Below are 16056 nucleotides of genomic sequence, written 5' to 3' on the forward strand. Positions count from 1 at the left end.
CAAGTCAGCTCTCCTCAGCGGTCTGCATTCTGCAGAGAGTACATAATATATATAGGTATGACTACAGCTGAGCAATTTTGCCACATTCTTGAACTTAGGAGCGTACCGTAACAGTTCATCAATTAGGGCAGAATAAAACTTTTTTGTTTTTTATATTTACTCACTAAAGTAATAGATAAAATGTAGAATATGGCTTACAACAGTCTCTACGATATTTTTATACGATATTTTAAAGAAAATAATGATTAATTTTTAGTCTCCCCATTTTGATACGGCACTAGGCACTGGAGCCACCTTAAACCTACGATCAAGCTAACGCGCGCTGCATATACACATAAGTACATTTATACTATGTGCGTTAGCTCACCCAAATAATTATACATGTACACATAAGCTTACACATGCACACATTGGAGTGCACGTAGGTCTACGTCCTTGTGGTTTGGGTAACGCTAAAGATCTGCATTATTTTTTTCTGTTAGTGGAAAGTTTTTTTTTTTTTAATTGTTATTATGTTTATCATGTTTTCCGTAAGAAAAAAAAAACACGTGAAACATTTTTAAAGAAGAAATACACATTTAAAATGAACTAAAATAAAAAAGTACACCAGTTGAAATTTTTTAAATATTTTTATGATATTTTTTACTATCAAAATTAGTAAGTAATAACCCTAATTTCGCATTTTTACAAAATACGATTGTTTCGACTTTCGGGTTCGATATCTCGAAAAGGAGATAAGAAGGAATTTTTGATTATTTTTTCTGTATTTCTGGCATCAAAATATACAAGAAACCACACTCAGATCACGGGGCCACAGAAACCGGAATCTCCCCAAAAAAAGAAATACAATGTGATTTAAATATTCTACAACCCTACTGATTGATATTTTGTAATCACATAATATGTAGTTTCATCTGTATTTATACTTGTAAAGTTACTTGGAATTCTACTTGGAATTCCACTTGGAATTCCACATGAGATTTTGGATTGGAAACTCCAAGAATCATTCCGAATGGCATCCCAAGTGGAATTACAAATGACCACTGAAGATACATTTTTTCCTTCTTTAAAATAGTTAAAATTGAAATTTTAAGCAGTATAATGGCTATGATAGGTGTTATCATCCATATACTAACACCAAATCAGAGGGGTTCAAGTATTTGTTCTCAGATTTCGAAAAAATAAATTTTTTTATTTTTCGTTCAAATTGTCTTAAAATAACTTGAACTCCTCTGCTTTGGTGTTACTATATGGATGAAAATCTCTAATGGGCTCATTAAACCGCTTGAAATTTCAATTTTAACTATTTTAAAAAAGGAAAAAATGTACCTATAGTGGTCATTTGTAATTCCACTTGGAATGCCACTTGGAATGACACTTGGAGTTTCCAATCCAAAATCCCATGTGGAATTCCAAGTAGAATTCCAAGTGACTTTACAAGTGTAAATACAGATGGAATTACATATTGATTATAAAATATCAATCAGAAGGGAATGCTTTTATTATTATTTTTTAGTTCAAGTACTATTACATCACAGACTTTTGTAATAAATAATAGACTCGTACGTAATACAATTTAGATTTTGATTATTTTTATGGCATGACTCTTTAATTATTTACTTCACTTAAATTATTTAGTTCTTGGATTTTTTTTAAAATAATATTTTTTCATTCTTTGGTTTGTTAAGGAGGTTGACTGCATTTGGAAAAGGGTGCGAGAGAGTGAGAGATCTGACTGTGCCTTTTTTTTAAATGCCTGGGCATGTCCGGTAATTTAATGTTAAGTTGTATTTACACTCCAGATTATTCACTAATACCTAACTATTTTTACAAGGACCTAATCTATGTGATTGTTTTACATTTTAAAAAAGCAGATGTTAATTTACTGTTAACTGCAGTTTTGTCCAAATCTGACTGTTGATTTTATCAAAACTTGTTATTATAAGAGTCGCTTTTGACGATCTCCCATAAGAATGCATGCAAAATTCATGAAATTTATTTTAATAACTCCGAGTTTCATCAGCATCTAGAGTTGTTTAAACTTTGCATAAGCTTTTTTTTTATTTTTGAAGTTCTGCATAAATTCTAGTTAAAAAATAACTGTCGATAGCTGATAGGTAGTCAACATTCTTAAGTATAAAGAGCGTTTTAGTTTCTTACTGATTTTTAATAATTTATTACCACAATCAACCTTTATACGTTTTTAAAAATACACTGCTCCGAAATATTTGTTCGCAGTTTCATAATGTCAAAAAAAAATTAGATAGAAGATAGAAACCTTGGCCCAAGGCAGTGCCACGCTTGCGCCTTGCGCCGCGTAATTCACAGGTAGGCCCTACCTTGGTAGCTTACCTTGGGCCTACCAAACTAATGGGGTATCCTAGTTAACTTTCCGATCAGGATGGTTATCTAAAGTCAATAATTTTTTTCATTAATGTCAAGATTCTTCCATGGACATATAAAGAAAAATGGACTGCTCGTTTTTATGTTCGGCGCTGAAACACAAGTAGAAGAGGACACAACATCGAACGTGGGTGTCTATCTCTCTCGCACATTCCAACGTTTGGCAATGTGCGAAAGAAACAGATACCATGCACAGAGACATCAGCGCTGAATTGGGGCTAAATGGTCAGTCTGCGTGTTACGAGAATACATAGCGTACCATGGTTGCCTAAAATCAATAATTTTTTTCCTTAATATCAAGATCCTTCCTGACAGTCCGATTATCTCAATTAGAATCTCTAACTCCTCAACTTTACGATATTTTTTTCAGCAAGAGATTTTGGCTTTACTAAGTTGTAAAAAAGATGTATTACCCTTTATCGCTTGTACGTGTGAGCTACATTGCATGTGTTTCTACTACAAACTATTCTCGATCTCTCTCACACACTTTAGTGACACAAGCAATGTAGCTTATATGTACGAGCAACAAGAGAACATATGTCTTTTACAACTTATTAAAGCAAAATCTCACGCTAAAAAAAAATATCATCGTAAAGTCAAGGAGCTAGGGATTCTAATTGAGATGATCAGACTATTAGGAAGAATCCATAGACATATAAGAAATGTAGACTGCTTGTTCTCATGTACGGTGCTGAAGCACGAGTAGAAAGAGATACAACATTGAACGTGGGTAAATAGCTGTCTTGCACATTGCCAAAGGTGGGGGTCAGCAAACTAAGGCCAGCAGGGGTCTGATCGGGGCATTTGATATCTCGCAAAAGTAAGCATTTTTGTTGATTATTGGCAATAATTGTGTAGTTACATATTGCGCATGCGCGCGGCATGTGTTTACTTACTACACTAGCTGCACATCACTCGTAGGCGTTATAAAGAAATTTTATTTATTTATTAATTAATGAAGAGTGTGCAGATAGAAATTTTGACTGTGCAATTAAGTTTAGACAATGTGCAGTTTTTTCAGCCCCTGTGCAGTTGTAAATACGCTCTAATAAGAGAGATATTGTGATCCAACTACGGCCTGCGAGTTGACTAACTTCTTTAATTTTTAATTCAAAAGTGAGGCATTTGCAGTTCTAATTATTTGCATAAACGAAATGTGCAGATAAAAACACGTCACCCTAGTATTTTTTTTTTGCACAAATCGATAATTTGCAGACTGGCTTTCAGGAGATACCGGCACAGGACAGTACTAGGCACTTATGCAATGATCAGCTGACAAAATACATCATCATGTGCTGACGGTCAAGTACCCGAGACTATATGTATATGCATGCATTCGGCGACACAATATGTGTGCATATATATATAATCGTGCAGAGCTGCAATTTGAGAACCATTGTCGTAGCAGACGACGATTTTGGTTTTCTCGCAGCCGCGACCAAAAACCAGTCCCTCTACCACTCTTCTTAGACGGGAGAGTGGTGGGAAGACCACTTTTCGCCATCTTGAAGCCAACACTGGATAATTCCTAAACTGTGCATGCGCATTATCGTTATTTTTGGTTATTTTATACAGGGATCATCGAAAATAATGCTTACTTTTGCGAGATATCGAATGCCCCAATCAGACCCCTGAATCCCCTGATGCAACCTGGAACCTGCCCACTAACGTGAGAGAGAGACAGATACACACGTTAAACATTGTATTCCTCTTTCCGTGGGCTTTAGCGCCGTGCCGTACGTAAGAACGAGCAGTCTATTTTTTTTTTTTGTCTATGCAGATTTCCACGTTCGATATTGTGTCTCCTTCTACTTGTGCTTCAGCGTCATAGAGATATAAGAATAGAGAGCGCTAAACCCACACAACTCTGTCTGGTGATGTTTTCATCGGTGCGAGAGAGAACGCTCCATAGTCACCACAGGGTCCCTATGGTAATTATGCAGCGGTCTCTCTCTGGGACACAGCTTAGTACGGGGTCATGTGGGTTTTGCGTACTGTATTCTTATTTTTCTATGTTCAGCGCCATACATAAGAACGAGCAGTTTACATTTCTTATAATGGGTGTAATCCGCAATCGCTGCCAGCAGTTACATATGTACGACGTGACAACGTTGCGTGGTTGGGGGCGCTACTGTCGATTTACTGGTGATGTGATCCGCAATCTCACCAGCAGTAAAGCAGACGACGTCCGTCTATACTTGCTCTTTTTCGTGACATTTTCCGACATTCTGTCGTCTGCTTTGCTTTGTTTACAATCAGAAAATGTCACGAAAAAGAGCTAGTAGACCGACGTCGTCTGCTTTACTGCTGGGTGAGATTGCGGATCACATCACCAGTAAATCGACAGTAGCGCCCCCAACCACGCAACGTTGTCACGTCGTACATATGTAACTGCTGGCGGCGATTGCGAATTACACCCAATGATTGTACTTGTTCTTGTTCCCGCTGTTGTTCCTCTTATTTCCATTATTTTCTTATTCCTCGCTCTTATCGCATTTTTGTGCAAAGGCCCTAAAAATTTTTCCCCTATCGGTCTTACTGAACAGCCCCCTTACAAACGATCTTCATAGTCAGTCACTTCGAGTAGTTAAAAACACGCTGTCATATACGCCTAGTTTCTGTGTTCAAAATGGTGTGTATCGTTGAATTCCTTCAGCATCCATTAACATCATTCTTATTTGATAAATATAGCTTGCAATACATTCCATACTCATTTTATTTCATATTTTTGTACCTTGCTCTCTATCTATTTTGTTGTTTTTTACTGCATATTATATTTGGTTAGCTATGGTTGTGCTCGCATTTCGCGTGCCATTTAATAAGAAGTAACTCAAAAAATTGGTTTCAGGGTCGGGTCAGGACTAAAACTGTCAAGAAAGCAGCTCGCGTCATTATTGAAAAGTACTACATGAGGTTGACTCTAGATTTTCACACCAACAAAAGATTATGTGAAGAAATCGCCATAATTCCAAGCAAGCCATTAAAGAACAAGATTGCGGGGTAGGTATCAATACTTTATTTGATATTTTTCACACCACCTATGGTGCTAAGAACATTTCCTAAGCTCAGAAGTTGTTATTTACCGGAAAGCTATGGTATAGTTTTACCACAAGATATTTCGCTTAAATTAAAGGATGTCAATATTGTTTGCACCTGTTGTGCGTTGATACAGTTTTCTGATCAGTAGGTATATATCAGCAGCACATAAAAAATCACATCTAGGGTTTACCTGGGCGTGATCTCACCCAATTCTTGAATAACTTTGAGTGCCCCAGTGTTGACACTTTCAGTACTTGGCAGCCTTAAAAGTTATCTGTGTCGAAATTCGTTAGGCTTTAACAGCAACAAATTTTAAACTTCATTGCAAAGGGTGTTGGAAATAATGTGAAAATCTGACGTATTGATAAGTCTACTTGCCAATGCCCGATGTAGAAATATTAGTAATCTAGTAGTAACTGAATTATTATCTTTTTCTTCTAATTCTTTCATTGCATATACATCAAGTAAAATGTTTATGCATCTTCTGATGTATGTAGCAAATAGTGTGATTACTGCATTATAATATTTTGTAAAAACATTAGGTTTCACGATTTTAAGTAGGGTGTTACTGTACTCAGTGCACATGTTTTATAAACGTATATCTTAATACATGTAGGAATTTTGAGAATTGACAAAATATGGTCACTGTATTTTAAGCCAGATTGTTGATGTGGAACACAGTTTGCCAACATTGAAATTACATACTGTGTGACTTTATTATGTTCTATCTTATCCGTGTTAATTGTTTTTGTTCATAGAGGTAATTCTACAAGTATGTTGTAACATTAATATACTACCTGAACGTTTTGTGTTCCGAATAAGAATTAAAACACCAAAAATGGGCTTAATCCTTGACATTAAACACAGTTTGTATTACCTAAATTATTGAATAGTATTTTTATTAAATATATTTAATCACGCTTGAAGTTAAATAAACGTAACAGTTTACACAGTTAACTTTATGTCTATAAAGTGGGATTCCAATCTAATGCATATTAGCAAATCAAGCGATATATTTCGTGTTGATTCTTAAGTTTGTACAAGAACAGTAAATACTGAATAAAGGACTGAGTGTATCTAAAGAGATCGAGTTGAGAATACTATCCGAGGCCCTTCAAAAGGAATGAACTTGTATAGATTTATTTGCCAGTAAACTATGATGTAAGTAGAGCTCAAAGAAATAACAGATGTATACGAAAAATTCTCTGCTTTTTTAAAACGGTAAGCACCTTCAAAAGTGCTGGTTACCATACGTCATAAAACGGTGTGCATCTATACATAAGTTAAAAACTTGAAATTGATGTGCTATTGTTAGGTAAATGTCCCTATTCGTAGAATGTGTCCCTATTCATGGAATATGAAAATTCATGCTTTTGTTATACAGAACTTGATAAAAAAATTGTGGTAGTTGGACATTTTATGTATCTTTATGAATTCACAAGAAAAATTTCATTTTACATACAGTAAATGACCAATTTTAAATATAATTCCATAAATAGGGGCAAAGTCGTACATAACCTATCTTCTGAGCTGTACGCATTATGGCACCAAACTTAAACGAGAAATGTACATACTTCTAGTGAACAAACAAACGATACAGTTATTTTTTTTAAATAAAACAGTGTCATACAAGTAAAAAAGCCTTAATTGTCTTGAAATATTGTACCACATTTACGTTTTAAAAAAGTTTCATATATAGGGACATAATATTACGAAGAGTAACAGAGCTCAGATTTTTCCATTTGCATTAACATGGGAAAATCTGAGCTCCGTTGTTCGTCGTAAGAGGCGTCGATAAGTACAACGTTTCATAATTACGTACATTTTGATCTTATAATCTTTTTATAAAATGAAGTATTTCAACAAATAAGAACTATATTTAAAAATTACAATAATAACGGTAAATTCATAGCGCACCAGCTTATACCAAAATTTTTACTGCTAAAGCTCACAGTTGAGAAAAAAAATTACTGAAGTAAGTGTGATGAAATTTATGGTTATAATAGGGACATTTACCTTAATACACCCACACGAACATACAAACGTATTTTTTTTTTTATTAATTTCAATTTTATTGATACCGAACAATGATAGTAGAAGTAAATAAAACTTAAAAGTTAATTCGTGATAAATCACTATTCGAGTATTGGTATAAGAAATAAGTTGTCTAATGTAAAGAAATAATTGTAGATTAAGTTAGCGAGTTAACCCTTTTGAGCAGTTTTTTGTAATTACATTTGTAACTCTACCTGTTAACACGCTTGTAAATACATTTGGAATTTCACTTGGAATTACGTATGGGGTTTTGGTTTGGAGAAGCCATCAATAATTCCAAGTGGCATTAAGGTAAATGTACCATTCATTGGCCACCTTAGTGAGCTGATGCTAAAAATACGCATAAATTATTGAAATTGTTTAATTTTTTGAATAACTTTTTTTTTATTTCATTTTTGTTAGAACTTATAACTAAAAAAATGTTTAAAAATGTTATTTACAAACGCAAAAATTAATAAATACATTATGTTCAAGTAAGTCAAATGACCCAAAGTTTAGCCAAGCCAAACATAATGTGTCCCTGTGGCTAAAATTTCAAGACCCATTAGTTAGCCAATCGATTTTACGGTACTGAATTTATGTAATATTAAGATATTAAATTAATAACAAATTACTGAGGATAGTACTTAATATAATGAACTGTAGAACAAACATTCGATGGTGAAATTTTTTTTTCTAGCATATTTTTATGGAAACGTACTTTAATAACAAGTACTTACAAATAATTAACAAGTTACATGCTGTGGCTAAATGACATTATCATTGAACTTATATATATATGTTAAATATGTTGATAGTGATACTTAAAAATCTCCTAAAATAATTTTATAATTATTTAAATATATTTAATAATAAAATTGATAGTTTTTCCTTTTTGATGTTTGCAAACTTTTTTTTTTTGTGCCTGTAACTCTTTAATCTGATCATCAATTTTTTTTTCTCTTCGACAGCTGCCTTTTTAGCCAAATTTTCTGCAATTCTTCTTTTATTTTCTTCTCAGAGCATCTTCTTTTCCTCTATCATTTTTCTTTGATTTTCTTTATCTTGAGCAATTTGTTCGTGATAAGCTTGCCATTCATCCGAGCAAAGTAAAGTAGACTTGAATTTTTTTTTTTTTTATCTAACTGAATGCTAAGGTAAAGCAGTTTGAAAATCCTGTGGCATTGAAGTTTTTTAATTTTATGCATTCCCTGGTGCTGCACAAAATTAATAATTAACGATTGCTTTTACATAATATGAAAAATTACAAAATATAGAAAATAGAAATAAATTCTTACTCTTAGTAGGTGTACTTTACGAAAATTCTTTCGATGGTTGTGCAGAATCTTGGGTGATCTTTTGGGTAAGGGGTGGGTTGACGAGGTTGAGTGCGAGACGTAAACTCTCTTGGAGAGATGCCTGTGCTACGATTGAGCTTGAGATTTGGACGCTTTCATGGACGTGCGGTGGGCTGACCGGGCTGGGCGTGAGAGGCAAACTCTACTAAAGAGAAGCTTGCGCGGCGACTGGGCCTTGGGTCTGCACGGAAAGACCGAGATCATTGAAAATCCCCTACTACAATATTTGATCGTAAGAAACACTACACCAACGTTATATTTGTTGCTTACTAACACAAGAATTTTTAGTGTCACCTTAAGTGGTCTTAAATTTCGTGCCAAGTATAAAGGTTTTAAGATATCAGTACAAATATTTAGTGACGGTGGTACGGTTTTTTCCCTTACCAACTGTAGCTATGAAAAATAGATGTATCTAGTAGGTGTTTACGACGTACGATAGTGCGCAGAGCAGTTTTTTTTTCTTGTGGTATGCATTTTTAATATACCTGTAGGTACATTAAAAATTATCCATATTAATTATAATATTATTTTTATCATAATAAATATATGTACCAGCGTTAAAAAAATAAGTAACAGTTAATTAGGATACTGGTGCAGTGATGAATTGTTAATGTTGTTACTATAAATATCAAAAGTAACCTCAAAGTGGATCATGGATGACTTTGTTAAGAATATTTTAGTGAGTTGGAAATTACAATGCCTCACTAATATTTTTTCATGAGAGTAAAATTATTCAATTACTTATTTATTTACATGAGATAATACCGTACTTAGTGTTCATATAAACTTATACCTAACGCAGTAGAAGGAGATTTTACATAACATACTTGAGCGTAGGTTTTAGACAGACGTGGTACGGGAAAAAACCGTACCAAGCTATGAAAAACTCATAACTAAGTATAGTAGAGGATTTTCAATGAACTCGGTCTTTCCGTGTAGGTTTTAGACGGACCTGGTACGGGAAAAAACCTTACCAAGCTATTAAAAACTCGTAACTGAATGTAGTAGGGGATTTTCAATGATCTCGGTCTTTCCGTGTGGCCAAGATGTGGCCCGATGGGACTAGGCGCGAGAGGCAACCTTTTTTGAATAGAGGCTTGCACGGCAACTGAGTCTCAGATCTGGGCGATTTCTTAGACGAACGGTAGACTGACAAGGCTGGACACGAGAGGCAAAGTTTGGTGGACAGCTATTACTTGAATGACTTGAGCAAGCTGTTTAGAAGCATTTTGTTCATCTAGTACTTGTGGCACGGCTTCTGATTCGGGGTAAATCATATCTGACTAAGTAGCATTGGATGGAATAACTGAATTTATTTGTTCTTGCTGTGTCAGACTGTAAATTGTTAGCAATCATTTGATTACCTGATTCTTTCAGGTTCAATCCATCTTCACTAACAATATAAAGTGTGATACCTAAATATAATAAACAAAAAGGTAGCCATGTGCAAAAATGAATGAAAAAAATTGTAAATAATAAAATTAAAAATTTTACTGTTGATTATAATTGATTAAAAAATGTATATATACTGAGCCACCGCGCGCTCACATGTATAAAGAGCCCGCGGTGGCTCGGTCGGCTAGGTCGTGGATTGGCACGCGGGAGACCGTGGTTCGATTCCCGGCCTATGCGACTTTTCGGGCAAGTACCAATTTGCTTTTTCACCACGCAATGCTCCTCAAGGAAGGTTTAGGCGACCTTCTCGCAGCAAAAATTGCCTATTTTCCCCCTACCCCCCTCCCAGTAATGGGAGGCCTCCCATCTCTTTCCTTGTCCCTTTCCCAAGTGCTAAGTGCCCATAGTAGTGCCCTTATTAAGGGAGCCGGACGTAGAGCACTACAATATACATATAGATATATATATATATATATATATATATATATATACTTATATACTTACATATACACAATAAACAACAACAACTGGATTGATACTGGACAAAAATTGCTTTTCGTAATTGCAGGTTATCAAATTTGCGTGACACTAAAATGTACAAATTGTAAGTACTTAACTAAAACCAAATTAAATAGAAGAACCATGAAAAGATTGTATCGCCATTTATACTTACGTTCACTGCGAGTATGATGAAATACTACTTATTCAGTATCTAATAAGGTAAACAACACTCTAACATCACGATACGATACACGTTTTAAGTGCTTGCTATACACTGGCTAATCATTTGGCCACGTTAATTATAACACAACCCAATAGATGGCTAGAGCGGCTAGTTATTAGTCGAACAACAAGGTACGTGTACCAAAGAATAGCCATCGTGAAATTGAAAAAACAAGAAAAAATTTATAACAAATTATTTATTTCATCTCATTAAACAAAACTTTAGCTTTATTTACGTGCGTGTTATAACAATAATACTAAAAAAAAATTTAAAAAAGCTCATCAAGTGTGACAATTTTCTTAACCAGTCGACTAAGAAATGTAATGCATAGTACGAGTACGACCTCTCATTTTAATTACTTTTAAACCTATTAAAAATAAGATACTACAAAAATGGTTTTTAAGAATAAATCTTAAATAAACCCTAAACTTAAGTTGAATTTAAAAATTTTTTTACAGCAACGACAATTTGTTTAAATTAAAAAATTGTGTTAGTTGCCAAACTTTAGGGCCAATTTTTTGGTGGCCAACAAATGGTACATTTACCCCAAGGGTAACGATTAAATGTGATTTTTTTATCAGCAAAAAAAGTTTTAAAAAACAATTTCATGCAGTGTCATGACCTGACTAGGTATTACCATGCGTATGTTAACACCAAAACAAAGGGATTTGATTAGTTTTAAGGAAAAAAAAAAAAACTATAAAATAAATTTTTCTAGAATTCAAGAAAAAATACTTGAACCCCTCTTTAAGTAATACAATAAACAATTAATAATAAATTATAAACAATTTCGAACCATTCACAAATAGTTAAAATTATAATAAGTTCAACTACACTGAGATAAAAATGTATAGTCTATATAAATGTTCGGTTGATTCTACTACATAACTTTTAGTATACTAAAAGGATCGGAGTTACGTTGGCTAACCCTGTGTAGTAGTTTCTACTACATATATAGTATAAGGAAATTAGCGTTCAGTTGAAAACTATGTAATAGTAAATAATAGGAACGTGATTACATAAAATGAAAGATTGTATACAAATTTGCTCTTTCGTTTAGACAGAAATGTAAACAAAATTTCTTTGCACCTTATTCGGGAGAAAGCGAAAATATGTTAAATTCATAACCTTAAAAGTGCCCGTCTTCTGTGCCAAACATTGATCACGCATTTAATTTCGGATTCAATTCCGCATTAGATCAAGCAGATTTCAAAAAGGAAGCTATTAAGCTGTGGATCGAAGAAAATTGATGCAGTTTTTATTTAACAATTAACAACTGAAGAATTTTTTCGTATGGTTATCGACAAAACTCATGCAGTAACGTCTTCTTGGCTTTTATATATATATAAATATGTTTGTGTTTTCCGCGCGCACAGCACTACGTGCTTCTTACTACAGTGTTAAGTTGAATCTACTACACACCGTTAGTCAACCACCTCAAAAGTAGTGTAGTAGTTGTTATCAAATACTGATAGCTATTATGACTCCTTTTTTCTGTCAGTGTAAGTCAGAATACAGAGCTAGATCTATTAATTAATGTAAAAACATACATTGCTAAGCATAAAATCATTAATCCATTACTTTACTTATAATTCGTAACTTACTGCGTACGTTAATAACTTCATTTAATGTGCACTTTTCTTTCATACCATATTACATTACAATCGTTTATTTCCAGATCATTCTCGTACAATTCACGATTTCGTAATACCTCTTTGTTCAGTTAAATTGGTCCTTATTTTATTACACCAGCAGATCAAATATGGTACGGTTTATCAGCACTAAAATTGTCTTTAAAACCTGTATCTTGTTCAATTACAAATCATTCCCCAATAAGTATTAGTTAAAAATGTACTATGTAATATTTTCCTCTTACTATCACTCTTGAACTATTTTACCCTAAGAAATTAAAGGCACTTCAAGTTTTCTACCGTTACCGATAAAGTTGTTTTAATTGCATAGCTTTATAACATTATGTATTTAACGGCTATCTATTTTATCAAAAAAAAGAAAAGTGATGCTTATTCTTGACTCTTCCAAGATCAAATTAATCTCATAATTGGTGAGATAGATTTAGAATTCAAGGTAAAATGTTATAAACAAAATATTGGACTGGTTTTTCTCTTTTCTTCTTTATATTTCAATAAATCTCGCCCATATCTATTTCTTAAATATTATCAAATATGCTCCTACTCTTTCTCTTTTTCTAAAATTATGTAGATTAAATAAGTGACGCCAGTAACATCACCTGTCAAAATCAAGCTTAACGTGTTACTTTGCTCAAATGAATTTCCTAATCTACCGATCCACAGATATTTTACTTAGCCTACAATAATCAGTTAATTTAAGACATTTATATATAAGAAAAACAGGTGATGCATATTCCTGAATCTACAAGGAATAAATATAGCTTGATTTCGTCGAGATTCATTGAAACTTAAAAAAGAAGAGTGAACTATCAGATAACACCATACCAATCCAACATCTAATTTTTTACCCGCCTTGCATTATTTAGAGGGTGATCGTAGTACAATACACGAAGGTAAAATCTGGGTTGAAAGAGTTCTTACATTCACTGAACTAGTACAGTTCAACGCAATGAGGCTTTCATAGTCCAATGTTTGTGTTGGTACAATTTGACGCAGCTCTAAGCTGTAAGAGTCGAATCGAATAGAGGGCAAGCAAGCCCAAGGCTTTAGACTTTTTCACGATAATCCTGGAGGCTTATGGCCTGACGAAAAATCGACATATACATACACTGAAAAAGAGAGATATGTAGACATATGCGTAACTGTGTGTATAATACCTATGAAAATGTATGTGCTATCTACGTATACAGCGACGTGCATTAAGGCTGATCATTGTAAAAGCATATATATGTGCAGCTATTATTTTCGCACAGCATGATTCATATCCAAAATTAATAGTTTATATACATATCGACGCACCGGACGAAGACTATGCCCCACTTCAAAGTTTGGACGAAAACTATGCCCTTTTTCTAAGTCCAAATTAAAACTACGCCCTTTTTTCTAATCGGTGAGTAGATTATTCCATTTTCTCCGTGTCTGAACTAAGATGTTGACTTTTTCGGGACACCGGATGAAGTGAAATTTATTCAAGTTCACGCCACATTTGTGTTTGTATTTAGATATGAAGTCAAATACATTTATAAAGTAGTTGTTGCCTACAATTTTTATAATTCACTTTACGAAATCTTTTAAAAAAGCTTATGCTCTTTTTTTCAACACTTACTTTTAAACTCAAAATACTAAAGCTGCTAGACCTGCTAAGAATAATGAATACGTGTTATTTTTTTTTACAAAGGCATCCGTAGATACTTGGATACAAGTATCGCGAAACCTTAACATAAAATGTTGAATCATTTTCAGGAGTTTCGATTTCGTGAGCTTCTTCCAGGCCTTATACTTAGATATTTTTTAACTTAGTTTTCGTCCAGACACGGGCATAGTTTTAGTCCAGACTCGGAAAAAATGACATAGTTTTCGTCTGAACAGTAGAAAAAGGCTAAGTCTTCGTCCGGGCTCGAAATAAAGAGCATAGTCTTCGTCTAGGACCGAAAAAAGGGTATAGTTATCGTCTGGACTAGAAAAAAGGGCATAATATTCTCCCGGGACGTCGAAAGGGCATAGTTTTCGCCCAGGCCCAATCTGGGCATAGTCTTCGTCTGTAGCATCGATATGACTTATACACTAATACGTAAAAAGTACTTGTTAAAATACATTTACAAGAAATGCAGCGTGTAAATAGTTAAAACGGCACTAACAGATGCGAGTCCATGCTTTGCACGTCGTAAAAAAAAGAAATGCGAACATATGCATATATATATATATATATATACACATATCAGTATAGCACTTCACAGTCCTTCGACCTCCCTCTGACTATCTAATACATACATATCTCATATCTATATTTATCGTTAGACTTTAAGCCTTCGGGATTGTCATGAGAGAGTCCAACGCCTTCAGCTCGCTCGCCCCCTCTTTTCCAGCTCTTACAGCTTAGCGCTGCATCAAACTGTATCAACACAAACATCAGACAGTAGTAGCCTTATAGTTAGTGCTTGAGAAATTTGACGTTGTGTTGGACTCTGACTACACAAATTTTGCACTACCTGAACCCAAACTTCAATCCGTGTACGGGTTAAAAGTTTGTTGCGTCGAGATCCAAGCCCACTGTACATCCTTGTCTTTTCGTTTTGATAAACTTTTATCAGTAAATGCATTCGTGTCTGCGCAATTTGCGTCTAGTCAACTGATTGCTTCGTTACGTCAAATTTTTGACAAAATATGCTACATAACATTACACCCTCTCATACATTGTGAAGCTAGGCCTTCTGAAATTTGGGATGGTGCATCTTAATATGGTCGGCTTTGACATATGACATTAGTTTCTTACAAAAATCTGGAGAAAATTAAACGAGTTGTATGAGCATACGTATCTTTGGCAGCGATCTCGCGATAACCTCTCCACAAGAGCTCGTATATAACAGAAAAACTTCAAGATTTTTTTTTTCTCAAAAACTACGAAGCTAGTTCCTCAAACACAAATTTTAACATGTTATGTGTTATGTTACGTTATGTGTCGTAGTAAAATAAGTGTGTCATGATGTTTGTTTTCAAATTCTATAGAAAATAAAATATCATGATAACCCTCGTAGATAATTTTGCCAAGTGTGGGCTTAATATATTCTTCAGTGTCAAGATTATGCGTCTACTTTTATTTTTTTGATAACATAACAAGCTTCTAAATAAACAATGTTATAAAGCTATTCGCTGTGAGAATGAAGACCAGCAGCACTCCAGCGTATTTTTTCCAAGACCTGAATGTGTCGTGAGCAGATTGTTGTACCGTGATACATATGGACTCGGTGATATAAATATTCATTGCAATTAATTAAGAGCTCGTGGTACTCTACGCTTATATTGTATAAAAGTTTGTGTTATGAGTTATCCATAAAATTTTTTTTAACCTATTACAGTGCTGTGTGTTACCAAAAAATATGATGGGCGATGATGCGTATGACATAAAGGTTATGGGCATATACATGTGTATATACGTGTGTGTCTCTCTGTGTGT

The 16056-nt window shown here is 34.1% G+C and overlaps 1 protein-coding gene across 1 annotated transcript in view; it reads left to right on the forward strand.

The window, feature by feature from the left end:
• The first annotated feature begins 4921 nt into the window (after positions 1 to 4921).
• RpS17 (ribosomal protein S17) overlaps positions 4922 to 16056 on the forward strand; it is a 47323-nt gene continuing 36188 nt past the window's right edge. The window contains exons 1-2 of the mRNA XM_014361975.2: positions 4922 to 5035; positions 5252 to 5403. Of these exons, the coding sequence (XP_014217461.1) occupies positions 5033 to 5035; positions 5252 to 5403 (155 nt within the window). The 5' untranslated portion in view covers positions 4922 to 5032. The remainder of the gene's footprint in view (positions 5036 to 5251; positions 5404 to 16056) is intronic.

The sequence above is a fragment of the Copidosoma floridanum genome, unplaced genomic scaffold, assembly GCF_036245765.1.
Source record: "Copidosoma floridanum isolate Cflo_tuat_1 unplaced genomic scaffold, Cflo_Japanese_pri ptg000022l, whole genome shotgun sequence".
In the NCBI taxonomy this organism is placed as follows: Eukaryota; Metazoa; Arthropoda; class Insecta; order Hymenoptera; family Encyrtidae; genus Copidosoma; species Copidosoma floridanum.